This window comes from Asterias amurensis, chromosome 6 (assembly GCF_032118995.1).
Source record: "Asterias amurensis chromosome 6, ASM3211899v1".
Classification (NCBI taxonomy): domain Eukaryota; kingdom Metazoa; phylum Echinodermata; class Asteroidea; order Forcipulatida; family Asteriidae; genus Asterias; species Asterias amurensis.
The window spans coordinates 21104-34382 of NC_092653.1; the positions used below are offsets into that span (position 1 = coordinate 21104).

At 38.5% G+C, this 13279-nt stretch overlaps 2 protein-coding genes across 5 annotated transcripts in view; one reads left to right on the plus strand and one right to left on the minus strand.

The window, feature by feature from the left end:
* The first annotated feature begins 1993 nt into the window (after window positions 1–1993).
* On the plus strand, window positions 1994–8771 carry LOC139939163 (dehydrogenase/reductase SDR family member 11-like). The gene is made up of 7 exons (XM_071934929.1): window positions 1994–2264; window positions 3340–3549; window positions 4703–4797; window positions 5111–5240; window positions 5752–5844; window positions 7990–8055; window positions 8672–8771. Exons 1-7 carry the CDS (start codon window positions 2106–2108, stop codon window positions 8711–8713), a joined length of 795 nt encoding a protein of 264 aa, XP_071791030.1. The 5' UTR covers window positions 1994–2105; the 3' UTR covers window positions 8714–8771.
* LOC139939161 (general transcription factor IIH subunit 3-like) overlaps window positions 8092–13279 on the minus strand; it is a 67239-nt gene continuing 62051 nt past the window's right edge. For all 4 annotated transcript variants that reach the window (XM_071934925.1, XM_071934928.1, XM_071934927.1 and 1 more), the window contains 3 exons: window positions 11798–11933; window positions 11288–11324; window positions 8092–10595 (listed from right to left, as the gene is read on the minus strand). In XM_071934925.1, the coding sequence (XP_071791026.1) occupies window positions 10520–10595; window positions 11288–11324; window positions 11798–11933 (249 nt within the window). In that variant the 3' untranslated portion in view covers window positions 8092–10519. The remainder of the gene's footprint in view (window positions 10596–11287; window positions 11325–11797; window positions 11934–13279) is intronic.

Genomic DNA, 13279 nt, shown 5'->3' on the forward strand with positions numbered 1-13279 from the left:
TCGCAAGAATATTCGCCCAAGTGTGAGAGTAACATCACATACATGATTTTAAGAGCTTTGAGAACTAAAACGGGGCAAGGTACATTAGAGCTCCTCGCTCAAGCTCTCAGTGGCTACCTGAGGCATGACAGTCTGTTTTGCATTGCGGCATTGGCGGCCATCTTAAAAAATGGGTTCATCTTGGATTTGTTCTTGCTCATGATCATTATGTGCTTGGAAAATGTTTAGTGACCATTACCATGAAGAAAAAAAAATGTGAAAAAAAAATTGAAAACGGTAATTTTTAATTTATGCAAATTTCCCCTGCTTACTTTTTTTCTACTCGTATGATGTTGTTTAAAGGCAGTGGACACTATTGGTAATTACTCAAAATAATTATTAGCATAAAACCTTTCTTGGTGACGAGTAATGGGGAGAGGTTGATGGTATAAAACATTGTGAGAAATGGCTCCTTCTGAAGTGCCTTATTTTTCGAGAAATATGTAATTTTCCACGAATTTCAAGACCTCAGATTTAGAACTTGGGTCTCGAAATCAACCATCTAAACGCACACAACTTCGTATGACAAGGGTTAGTTTTCCTTCATTATTATCTGGCAACTTCGTTGACCGATTAAGCTCAAATTTCCAAAGGTTTGTTATTTTATGCACACGTTGAGACACACCAACTGTGAAGGCTATAGTTTTTAACAATTACCAATAGTGTCCACTGCTTTTAAGAGGGTTTCAGCAGGCCCGCCGGAAGGTTTTAAAAAGTGTGAAGGGGGGGGGGGGCACAAACAATTTCCAACATTGGGTTGTTTGGATCAACAGCAGGCGTGGATCCAGGGGGGGCACAACTTTGTTTTGTAGTCATAATACTTTGTCTTTTGCTCCAAGAAATTTAATGGTTGGGGCCAGTGGCCGGCCGTACGGCCCCTAGTGGGGTCCAGGGGCGAAGCTCTGAGCTTTTCGAGTTTTTGTGTCGAAAAATCAAGCCTCCGTGTGCCTAAATACACAGTTCAAGAAACAATTTTTAAGCATTTTTGATCAATATCAGTCATCCAATTACTGGAAAATGTATGTACAGTGACGTGGGACTCCTGGAAAGTTTTAATCACACACATCTCTTGAGTCTTTCAGTCGAGATGCTTCTCTCTCTTGTTGACAATAAACTGAAGTACATCGTCAGCAAGCGTTTGTGTTATTAAAGTATTATTATTAATTGGCTTACTGCTGACGTTTAACAACATTCTAGGCGATGAAATACCTACAAGCACTTTATGTTATGTGGACTGGCACCTGTTGGAATCTTTGGTCATGGAACCAGAATATACAATGCAATCGACAAGGTACGTAGCCTATAATCAAGGCGCTCGCGGCAAACCCGGATGGTATACATCACTTACGAATACGACCAGCGCGAGCGGATATGTCACAAGTTTCGAGCTATAGTCTGTTTTCGAGCGCCTTGACTAAAGTCTACCGGGTCCGCCGCATCGATGCGTTGTTGTCAGAAAATGTCACCCAATCCGCACCTACCTAAAGATTTAACAGGGTCATAGAGCTACAGCTCTATTAACAGGGTTCATCCCCCCCCCCCGGAAAAAACTCCGTACCGGCTATTTCCGGTCCGGGTAAAAAAAGAAAAATCATAAATTAATAAATAAAATGAAATAAAATAAGAAATAATAATTGTTGTGGTGTCCCCTCCCGACGTAAAAAAAATAATATGAAAAAAATAAAAAATAAAAAAAGTGGTGGAAAAGAAGGGGGGCCGCCCCACCCCCGGCTCCCTTGGTTTCAGGAGACACTTGCAAAAAACAATAATTCTGTTGCAATTTTGTCAAGCCATATTTTGGCTTAAATTGACTATACTGTGTGACTTGGCCTTTTGTAAACCCAAGCGAGGGTCGAGTCTATTGTCAAGCTCAGCCAAGACGCAATGATGCATGCGACGTGCAGCCACCGATGTAAATCTATTATGACACAAGTGGCAAGCTAGTGTAAGCGAACACAATATTTAGCGTTAAAATTGGTGTTTCAAAACTTAGGCCTACATGTATTCCAAACTTACAATTTTTGCAAGATACTTCAGGTACTAAAGGTGTTTTCCTAAACGTCGTGATGAGTTCATCGCAAGGAGAACTAACAATGAAGAGATGGGCAGGTCGGGTAGCTCTTGTGACAGGGGCAAGTTCTGGAATCGGCAAAGCAGTGGCACATGACTTGGTCAAACAAGGAATGAAAGTGATCGGATGTGCAAGAAACGCAAAAGCTATAGAGGTGGTATACAATGTTCTTTTACTACATTCATCCTTTATCCATGCTTATATTATAGCAAACGTTGTTTTATTAGGTCCGTTTCACTGAGCAGGCCCTGAGCTTGCGTTTGGGTCTTGTGTCTCTACCGATTAGTGTAAGTGCTATGGTAATTCGAATCTATTTATTTAAATGTATCTGTATTTTCTTAACTTGCTTATTATTAACCTCTTTGAAGCGCTTTTGGAGTAAAGGATGCTATGTAAAATGCGTTTTACTATCATTATTATCATTAATTAACAACGAGTCTGCTCTATAAGACTACATGGTTCATACCTACAATTCACTCAGTATCATGATGTTATGCTTCATTGATTAATGCACCTTTTTAATGGGGGAATGTTTTCACTAGACCAAATCTCCTCAAATTCTCTTCTTTTTTTTTACTACTGGTTTTGCTTAAAGCACGATTAATCTGGTGCTACCAAACAGTACAATTTAAAAAAATGTTTTTAAAATTCTAGACTTAAGAATATGTTTTAAATTGTTCACTAAAATTATAAATTGAAATTAGTCGTTTTTTGTTTTTAGGCTAAAATAACTTTATTTTTGTGTAACAAATCGTTTAACCAAAACGGTACATGAATGCATGCGCGATTACGATTTTCCAATGTTGTTGTATTTCTTTTGCTACTGAGGAAGTGCGTGTGGGAACCTTATATACAACAATTTTTCAGAACACTGTGTGCAAATCAAATTATGCATACACATTAATACACACATACTTGCGCTATGAAAGAGGGGCTCGTTTTGTGGGCAAGATCATGAGCATTCCGAGTATAGAATAAAGCAACCTCACCCCATGACCACGGAGCACACAATTATACACATAAGGGGTAAATACTGTACGTCTATTCCCCCGAGGGACTTTGAGTGACCAGGGGAGGGACCTATTTCCCGAGGCCGGGGGAAATACTCCCTCTCACCTGGTCACTCGCAGGCCCTGCTCACAGGCCCTGTTCACTGCAATGAGATACGTCGATCGGTACATACACATTCAATCAAAATGTCAACCAAAATGAACTAATTTATTATTCAGGACGACTCGATTCTTCTTAAGGAAGCATCCGCCACTGGGCTTCTTCATCCTATCAAATGCGACTTATCTCAAGAAAAGGACATCTTAGCAATGTTTGATGTTATTTGGAAGAAGTTTGGAGGAGTAGATGTGTGCATCAATAACGCTGGTCTCTCACATGCAGCTAGTCTTCTGGATGGAGATACACAGAAATGGAAACACATGACTGATGTAAATTTATTATAAATATTGTAAACTGCCCCAGTAAAGTATCTAAAAACTTACAAAAGGTCAGACTTATCGGAACCTGAAATGTGTGTGGAAAATAGTTAATTATTTCGATTCACAGTTATCTACTGTGTATTTTGACACCTCTTTTGCTGCGCTACGGCGTTTGGCGGTTTTATGACAGACACGTGGCTTAAGGTCGAATTTCAAAAGTTACAAAAGCCCCTGTTCACCACAATTACAGACGGGAACTCGCACAAGCATTACACCGAAAACAATCAAGAAAAAAAATCATTTTTTGTTCTTGATTTTTTTCTGCAGCAGCTCCTCGGACGTCTAACTTGATCACTGCTTTACGGTACTTTGATGCGAGCAAAAATAATGCTGATCTTATTCGTAACAACAGGGCTTTTGCAACTTTTGAAATTCGACCTTAAGCCTCTCAAGTACCCATAAATCCGCCAAACAACATCGTAGCGCAACAAAAGAGATATACAAATGCACAGAAGATAACAGTGCATCGGATAAATTATTATTTGTGTATACTAATTTAGGTTCCGATATATCTGACCATTTTGATGTGCTGAGATACTTTATTGGGGCAGTTTCACAGTTATGTCGGTAGTGTTACTTGGGGGCGTGAAAAGCAAGAACTGAACAGAGATCCCGTCCACCTGCCATTTCCTCATTGACTTGCATACATTTTAATACTTAGATAAGTGATTGGTTTGAATCCTCTAAATCTGCAGAAACAAATAAAAGCGGCGGTACCTATGTCTATCGTCAGCCAACAAGATAAACTGAGGGCGAGTACTATGTATACGTTTGATTGTGTCGGATAGAATTCGACTTCGAGATTATCTTTAAACCCAAGTGGATCATTCAGTGTTTACAAAACAGACATCACATTGCACAAAGAATAGAAGAACTTTAAGGATTCTAAAATTAACATATTTAATATATACTCACAAAAATTACTTCTTTGCAAGCGGGTAAAGAGCATGCGGATGGGTCCTCCTGTAAGTTCAGTTCCTTTAGTTCTCCTTTATTGATTTAAATGTAATTATAAGATCGTCGGGCAGAACAATTTCGCTTTATTTGATGTCGCCAATTTAGTTGCATAACTAAACTATGTTTATTGTTTTTTATTTCTGAGGTTAACATAATAGCAGTGGCAATCTGCACACGAGAGTCAATCCGGCAGATGGCACAGAAGGGTGCCGATGACGGACAAATTATCAATATCAACAGGTACTGATGGAGATAATGTGCATTTATCATTAGTTGTAAACACAAACAAAACAAGGAAGACAATCAGCAAAACAACGCAATTGTATATACGCCGGCGTTTTAAAACGACCAATCAACTATAGCCTTAATTATTACATACACAGACAACTTTTTAGCCAAACTTTGAGAGAAACTATACTCAGTAGTTACAACTATAGGGCCTACATAACATTATCAGTTAGCGAAGTTACACATCAGATGAGAGGTATTGTAATGGGGGATGTAAACAGATATCAGATGATCTTGTTTTCTGTTCTTGTTTTTTCCACTGAAGCATTTCTGGTCACAAGGTAACTGCAAGTCGAGATAGCCATTTCCACACTGCAACTAAGTTTGCCATGAGTGCTATGACTGAAGGGGTGCGGCAAGAACTCAGAGAAATAGGATCAATGATCCGAATCGCGGTAACATTACATATTTCTATTTCCTGTGCACAAATTAAGTCAAATGTTTTAAATGAATACATTTTTAAATAAAATAAAAATTCCTAATTAAAAACATGTTATTTAAGGTATCGGCTCAATATTGATCGTATAGTTTCTTTGAAAACGGCTCAATGCGCAACTTAAATTCATCATTTAATTGGTATTCAGAAACATTTTAAGTAAATAAACTTGGTGTCTTTCACGAGTAGCAAATGCCGCAAACTAAAAAACTAAATTGAACCACCTCATTATGTCTTGCCTTGTGAGGCATAATACATATCATATGCTTTATGTAGAATTGCCATGGCAACCGATCGAAGTCACCAACACTGGTTTCAACGAATTTTTCATACGTCAAATTAAACACAATTATCTTACTTGAACCCAAGGCAATTTTTATCAATCGAAACACACCCAAAACACAATTATATAATCCGCTTATGTCTATTTTTGCTTACCTGTAAATCCCAATTGGTATAATTTTTTACAGAGTATATCACCTGGCATTGTAGAGACTGAGTTTGCATCCAGAATGTACCCAGATAATCCTGCCAAACCTACGGCATTGTACAAGTTAATACAGGTAAATGTTGAAACTCACTAGGTATGCTAGACAGGCCCGTAGCTGTTTCAAGTAGTAGAATATGCACGTAGCTGTTTCTAGTAAGTAGTAGAATGTGCCCGTAGCTGTTTCAAGTAGTATAATATGCCCGTAGCTGTTTCAAGTAAACTGCGCCAATAAAGTATCTAAACACTTACAAATGGTCAGATATATCGGAACCTGAAATAGTATGCCAAAAAATAATTATTCATTTCTATTCACCGTTAATTTCTGCACATTTTGACACATCTTGTGTTGCGCTACGATGTTGTTTAGTGGATTTATGGACACTTGAGTGGCTTAAGGTCGAGTTTCAAAAGTTGCAAAAGCCCCTATTCAAGCTAAATCGTTGTATTGTGACGAGTAAGATCAGCGTTTCTTTTGCCCGCCCTTTATAAATGATTTGTTTGTCGCGTTTTGGATAAATCGGTTGCGATGAACATCAGCAATAATTGTCAATAACCAAGCAAAGGGGTCAAAGATGGGAGGCATACAACAAAATGGGTTAGATGGAAAGATGGCTCAACTGACCAAACAGGAAAGAGGACGGATCGTTGGTTTGATAGAAGCCGGTATGTCGATTCGAGCTGCAGCTCATCAAGTTGGAACGTCACCAGCAACGGTCAGTAAAATGGTGGAATGGCTACCAAGCTCAGGGAAATGTGGACAACCTGCGAAGGAGTGGCCGCCCGAGTGTGACTTCTGCAGCAGAAGAAAGTGAACAAGTCCATCAAGCCTGACACCACTCTCGAGGGATTGCGACGCATCCTGATCAGGAAATGGCAGGGGATTGACCAGGGACAGATCAGATGTCTCGTTTGGAGTATGAGAAGACGACTCCTTGCCGTTAACAGTGATGGAGGACACACCAAGTATTGAGGACAGGATATCAGCAGTTTTAGAGTTAAAGATACGGCCATAAATTTCATGGTCAAGTAAACGAAACGAGTTTGTGTCTTTTGTCTTGATTTTGTCTGTGTGTGAGGCTTGTGTGAGTTCCCTTCTGGAATTGGGGTGAATAGGGGCTTTTGCAACTTTTGAAATTCGACCTTAAGCCACTCAAGTGCCCATAAATCCACCCAACAACATCGTAGCGCAACATAAGATGTGTCAAAATGTGCAGAAATTAACGGTGAATAGAAATGAATAATTATTCTTTGGCATACTAATTCAGGTTCCGATAAATCTGACTATTTGTAAGTGTTTAGATACTTTATTGGCGCAGTTTAGTATAATATGCCCGTAGCTGTTTCAGGTAGTAGAATATGCCCGTAGCTGTTTCAAGTAGTTGAACATGCCCGTAGCTGTTTCAAGTAGTAGAATGTGCCCGTAGCTGTTTTAAGTAGTATAATATGCCCGAGCAGCACCCAAAGAGCCTCTGGAGACTTGAAACCGAATGATGGCAAGGTTTGGGGCGAGTCGTCAAGTACCTTAAAGGAACACGTTGCCTTCGATCGGTCGAGTTGGTCTTTGAAAAGTGCCATGTAACCGTTTGTTATAAAATCGGTATGGTTAGAAAGATGATGTACAAGTAGAATACAATGATCTACACAAATATGCCTCGAAATTGCGTGGTTTTCGTTTTACCCTGTCGACAAACACGGTCGGCCATTTATGGGGGTCAAAAATTTGACTCCCATAAATGGCCGGCCGTGTTAGTTCGCGACGTAAAATGAAAACCGTGCAATTTTGAGTGATATTTGTGTGGATCATTATATTCTACATTTAAAACACCTTTCTATCCATATGCATTTCATAACAAACGGTTTCAAACGCTTTTCATAGACCAACTCGTCCGATCCAAGGCAACGTGTTCCTTTAATAACAACACAGATTTGTACATAATACCCGGTCCCATGAAAAGCATGTTTGGCTTTAGGGATAACAGAACTTGACTGCGTTGGGATCTTTTGACTATAATGTTTGCTCAGAATTACACATTGCCTTTTCGTCATCCCTTATTACATGACCAGAATAAGTAACAATTCCAAAACCAGCCTTTGGAACTCTTACTAGTAGATACCTCTGCGTTTTATTTTGTACAATGACCAATGTCAGGAAAAATAAGATTGTTTTATTGCTAAATGCGAAAAACGAAACATTTACAAACTGTTCATTTCTAAACAGTGTATCCAACCAGAAAACATCTCCAGCACTATACGATACATCTTAGAGCTACCACAGCATGTACAGGTGAGACAATGACATTATTGATATCTCCAATCAGTGTTATTCGACACAAGAAACAGATTTATTCTCGAAAAATATTTTACAATACGAATGTTATAAGAGATGTTAAATACAAATGTTGCTAGAAAAAGAAGAACAATGGTTGTATGGATTTGTCACACACACTTCCTCACACAGGCAACAAATAATCATTTCGTATAAATCAAATGCTCTTGAACCACCAAATATATCGTCAAAATAATAAAGGTGAAACTTTTAAGTTTACTAAAAAGTAAGAGTGATTTTCTTTCTTTTCTATGGATCACGGGTAATGTAATGTTTAAATCCTTCAACTTTGCCAAGAAAGTAATTTGTTGAGTAATCTCTGTGAAAGACAGGATGAGAGTGGTCCATCTGTATATGGGCACGTGAAGATTATACGAGTTTAATTCTTATAATGGCCTGTAGAATCGCTAGACAGGGCCTAGCACAAAAAGGTTTGTAAACAGTCCCTTCGGCTGATCTCAGAGCAAACACTTCTCTGAGGTAAGAATAAAACAATCACAATTATAATCTTCATGTTTAAATATCCTCTCTAACTGTTTCGTTTTTGTTTTTATTCATTTCTGGTTGTATACAGGTTCATGATATTCAAATACGGCCCACCGAACAGAAAAACTGAACCTACAATGATCTCACAACACCAATAATGAAAATCATGGACTATTGGAGCCGATCATTTTGGTGATAATTAAAAAGTCTGTCTTCACCCCACATTTGAAACAATGGGTTGTCATCAGTGGCTTGTCATCAGCAGGGATGAGATGGATTGCCTGGGTGGGAGAATGTCATATGCTACTTTGGCAACCAGGTTTAGAGTCTGCCTCCCCCCACATGGGAAACATACTTTATGACAATACTTTATGACACAGGCTTGTCATCAGCAGGGATGAGATGGACTGCTTGGAGGGGGAATGTCATATGCTACTTTAGCAACCAGGTTTAGAGTCTGCCTCCCCCCACATGGGAAACATACTTTATGACAATACTTTATGACACAGGCTTGTCATCAGCAGGGATGAGATGGACTGCTTGGAGGGGGAATGTCATATGCTACTTTAGCAACCATGTTTAGAGTCTGTCAGCACCCCACGTGGGATACATACTTTATGACAATACTTTATGACACAGGCTTGTCATCAGCAGGGATGAGATGGACTGCTTGGAGGGGGAATGTCATATGCTACTTTAGCAACCATGTTTAGAGTCTGTCAGCACCCCACGTGGGAAACATACTTTATGACAATACTTTATGACAAAGGCTTGTCATCAGCAGGGATGAGATGGATTGCTTGGAGGGGGAATGTCATAAATTATGCTACTTTAGCAACCAGGTTTAGAGTCTGCCTGCACCCCACTGGGCTCCAGTTCAAAATACAATAATTAATTATGTCTGTCGGGTCAGTTGTTAATATCACCATAGTGATTTGTACTGTGACATGGCCCTTCGGCTAACATAAGACTAATAAACAGTTGAGATCACACATAGGTATTGTGATATAGGCTCATGTGACAGTTTTATACATGGTTGTTAATTTTTTGTTAAAGTCACCTGGAAGTGGAATTTTTCCAAAATAAAGCTTTTGTCACTAATATATGTGTTTTGATGAGTGGAATGTGAATAAACAGTTAGCTAAGGTTTTAAAAAATCAGTTCTTATGTTATTTACAAATTTAAGAGTAGACCCCGACCCGAGAGGGCGCTGTTCGTGACGTCAATCGAGGCAGACTTTGCCTGTAATGCGTAGAGTAAACACAATTGCAAAGTACATGTATGGACCAAATCGTGAGTTTGTACGTTTCAAAAATAAAGGTGTATTGCTGCTGAATGTAGAAAAACACTTTTTGAAATGTACCAACTCACGACTTGACGTACGTGTACTTTGCACGTGTGTTTACTATACGCATTGCAGGCAAAGTCTGCCTCGATTGACGTCATAAAAGGGGTAGGCGGAGTCAGCCCCCCAAACAACTTTATATATTTTTTAAACATATAAATCGTGACAAACAATTACTAAAAAAATTGTTTTATTGTTCGTAAGCATATACTCTTATGTTTGAAAGAAAAAAAATTCTATTTCCAGGTGACTTTAAATTAATACCTATCATTTTAGACAGCAAAACCCAGTTGACAGAAATTGCAGATTGTTTCTTGTTAAGATAAATATTTTTTAGAATGGTATAATATTTTTCACATTGAACTAAGTAGTATAACTCAGGGAAATCAACACTTTGTCATAATTGGCACCATTACTCACTGAATAGAGCAATTTAAACTATTGGTCTGTTGGTAGATCTGAAAATAACAAAGGTACAACTGTTGTGTTTTCCTAAATATGCAACATTTCAAGAGTAAGCAGGGGAGGGGGGATCAAACATACTCAAACATACTAAGCCTGTGCATTGCAGTTGTTTATTTGTTGAAGCAATCAGGTGGCTGGCAGAGACGTTTTCTTCTTCTTCTTTGCTCTTAATACAGGAGCAGTCTTCAACTTAAAAGCAGTGCTGTAAAGAAACGTAAAACCATGTCATTGGAAACCACATTAATTAATGATGGTTTTTGTATGTAAGAAGGGGGTAAATGAAATCACCCTTCCCAAAAACATGGGTCATTATACCTTTATAACTGACACAAAATATTAATAGAAAAATGTAAATATTTGTTTAAAGGGTCTATGTACTCTTTGTAGGAAAAAAAACACAATATCCACAGATTTAAATTAAACTTGCACAGTTTGAAGATATTGATGGTGGAAAGCTTTCCTGAAAATATTACTTGCAGGTTTTTTTTGCCGAGGTGCTGCATATTTTTTTTAATGAGTAAATCAATGTCATGAAAATAATTTTGTCTCAGTGATCATGAGACGAAAATTATTTTAGCATGTAAAAGCGTATTTTCATTACAGTGTTTTACTCATTACTCAAAAACTACAGCACCTCAGCAACTTAAAGGTACGTTTTCTTCTGTCATTATCCTCAAACGGTGTAAATTTAATGTGAATCTGTGAACATTGTGTTTTGTATAACAAAAAATACCAAAATCGTTTAAAAACACCAACGAAAGGTTTTCTTTTACCCTTAATTCCCCTTATTGTATGTTTTCTTATTTGGTATTTTTTTTTTTTTTTTTTATTCAGTACGATAAAGTTTGATCCAACAGCAAGTTAATTTGATTATTTTCACTAAAATACACTTACTGGCAAGTGGAACAGATGGGACTGTACGTACAGAAAACTGTAAAGAAAATAGAATGAAATCAAAGTGACATGTACTTCAGCAAAATTATTAACATCACAAACAGTCTAAAAAAAATATACAAATGTTTCTTTCACCTAAAGAAATTATGCACATAACAATGGGAGGTTTGGATTAGATGTTCAGTGTATGTTTAAAAATAAATAATAAATAATAATCATGATAATAATTTGTGTTTATACCACGGTTTTCACACCCGGTTTTTAATTCCTTAAACGATCTCAGCTCCCTGGGGACTTTACAGCTTGTGCAACAAACATGCACTTGTAAGTTAAATCAATCACAACAACCATCTCCTCCCTCACAGGTAACCATTTACCCCTGGGTGGAGAGAAGCAAATATAGATAGGTGTCTTGCTCATGGACACCAGTGTCACAGCGCACCAACATTTATGCAGCAGAGTGAATAAACACATACCTAGCTAATGAACCTAATGCAATTTAATACTCACTTGATAAGCAAACTGAACAGACATAACCAATATCTATGAGTGTACGATGGCAGAAGCAGGCAGCTCTATAGTCCACATGAATAGATGGAGGTAATACAAGAGTTTCTCGAAGGCTTGGATCAGGCAGGAATACCCACTATAATTAAACAAATTACTCATTTTTAAAGACACTGGACACTATTGGTAATTGTCAAAGAACAGTCTTCTCACTTGGTGTATCTCAACATATGCATAAAATAACAAACCTGTGAAAATTTGAGCTCGATTGGTCGTCGGAGTTGCAAGATATCAATGAAAGAAAAAAACACCCTTGTCACACGAAGTTGAGATGCTTGATTTCGAGACCTCAAATTCTAAACTTGAGGTCTCAAAATCAAATTCATAGAAAATTACCTATTTCTCGAAAACTGTGTCACTTCAGAGGGAGCTGTTTCTCACAATGTTTTATATTATAACACCCCTTACCAATATTCTACCTTTTCATTGGTTTAGAGCGCGTCACATGATATGTCTTAGTTTTACTAGACGGCGGGCATGTGATAGTGCATCGGTTTACCGTGTGATAGTGCATCGGTTTGCCGTGTGCTAGTCCGAAAACTATCCCACAGCGTGCAGTACCCAGACGTCCGTTGCGTGTCTGAGGATGATAAATTAATAGTCTGTAACCATTTCGGATCATCCGTGGATTGTAGCAATCAGGTCTGTAACTTAAAAGTACAGTATTTAGAAATGTTTGGGGTGTTATAAAATAAATATTGAATGCTTTTACTCGTGCAATGGTTAAAACTATGACTCCCTCTGTGATCCCCGGAGCGTTTTATTTTCCCTCGGCTTCGGCTCGGAAAAATACAACGCTTCGGGGATCACCTTCGCCTCAGGAAAATAGAACGCTTCGGGGATCACCTTGGGAGTCATAGTTTTAACCATAGCACTTGAAGCAGTCAATATTTGTATACTATCAACCTCTCCCCATTACTCGTTACCAAGTAAGGTTTTATGATAATAATTATTTTGAAACATCATTGCAGTTTTAGGACAACAAATAGTTTTGTAATAGCTTAAATTGAAGTAGTTATGACATGTATGATACTGGTTATAACCACTGAAGGACAATCAGAAACAGTACCCTTTGCTACCCCTCTACCCTCACACCTCATCCACCCCACTGATTATGCCACTGTACCCATAACCACTGAAGGACAGTCAGAAACAGTGCCCTCTGCTACCCCTCTACCCTCACACCTCATCCACCCCACTGGTTATGCCACTGTACCCATAACCACTGAAGGACAATCAAAAACAGTACCCTTTGTTACCCCTCTACCCTCACACCACATCAACCCCACTGGTTATGCCACTGTACCCATAACCACTGAAGGACAATCAGAAACAGTACCCTCTGCTGCCCCTCTACCCTCACACCACATCAACCCCACTGGTTATGCCACTGTACCCAATACCACTGAAGGACAGTCAGAAACA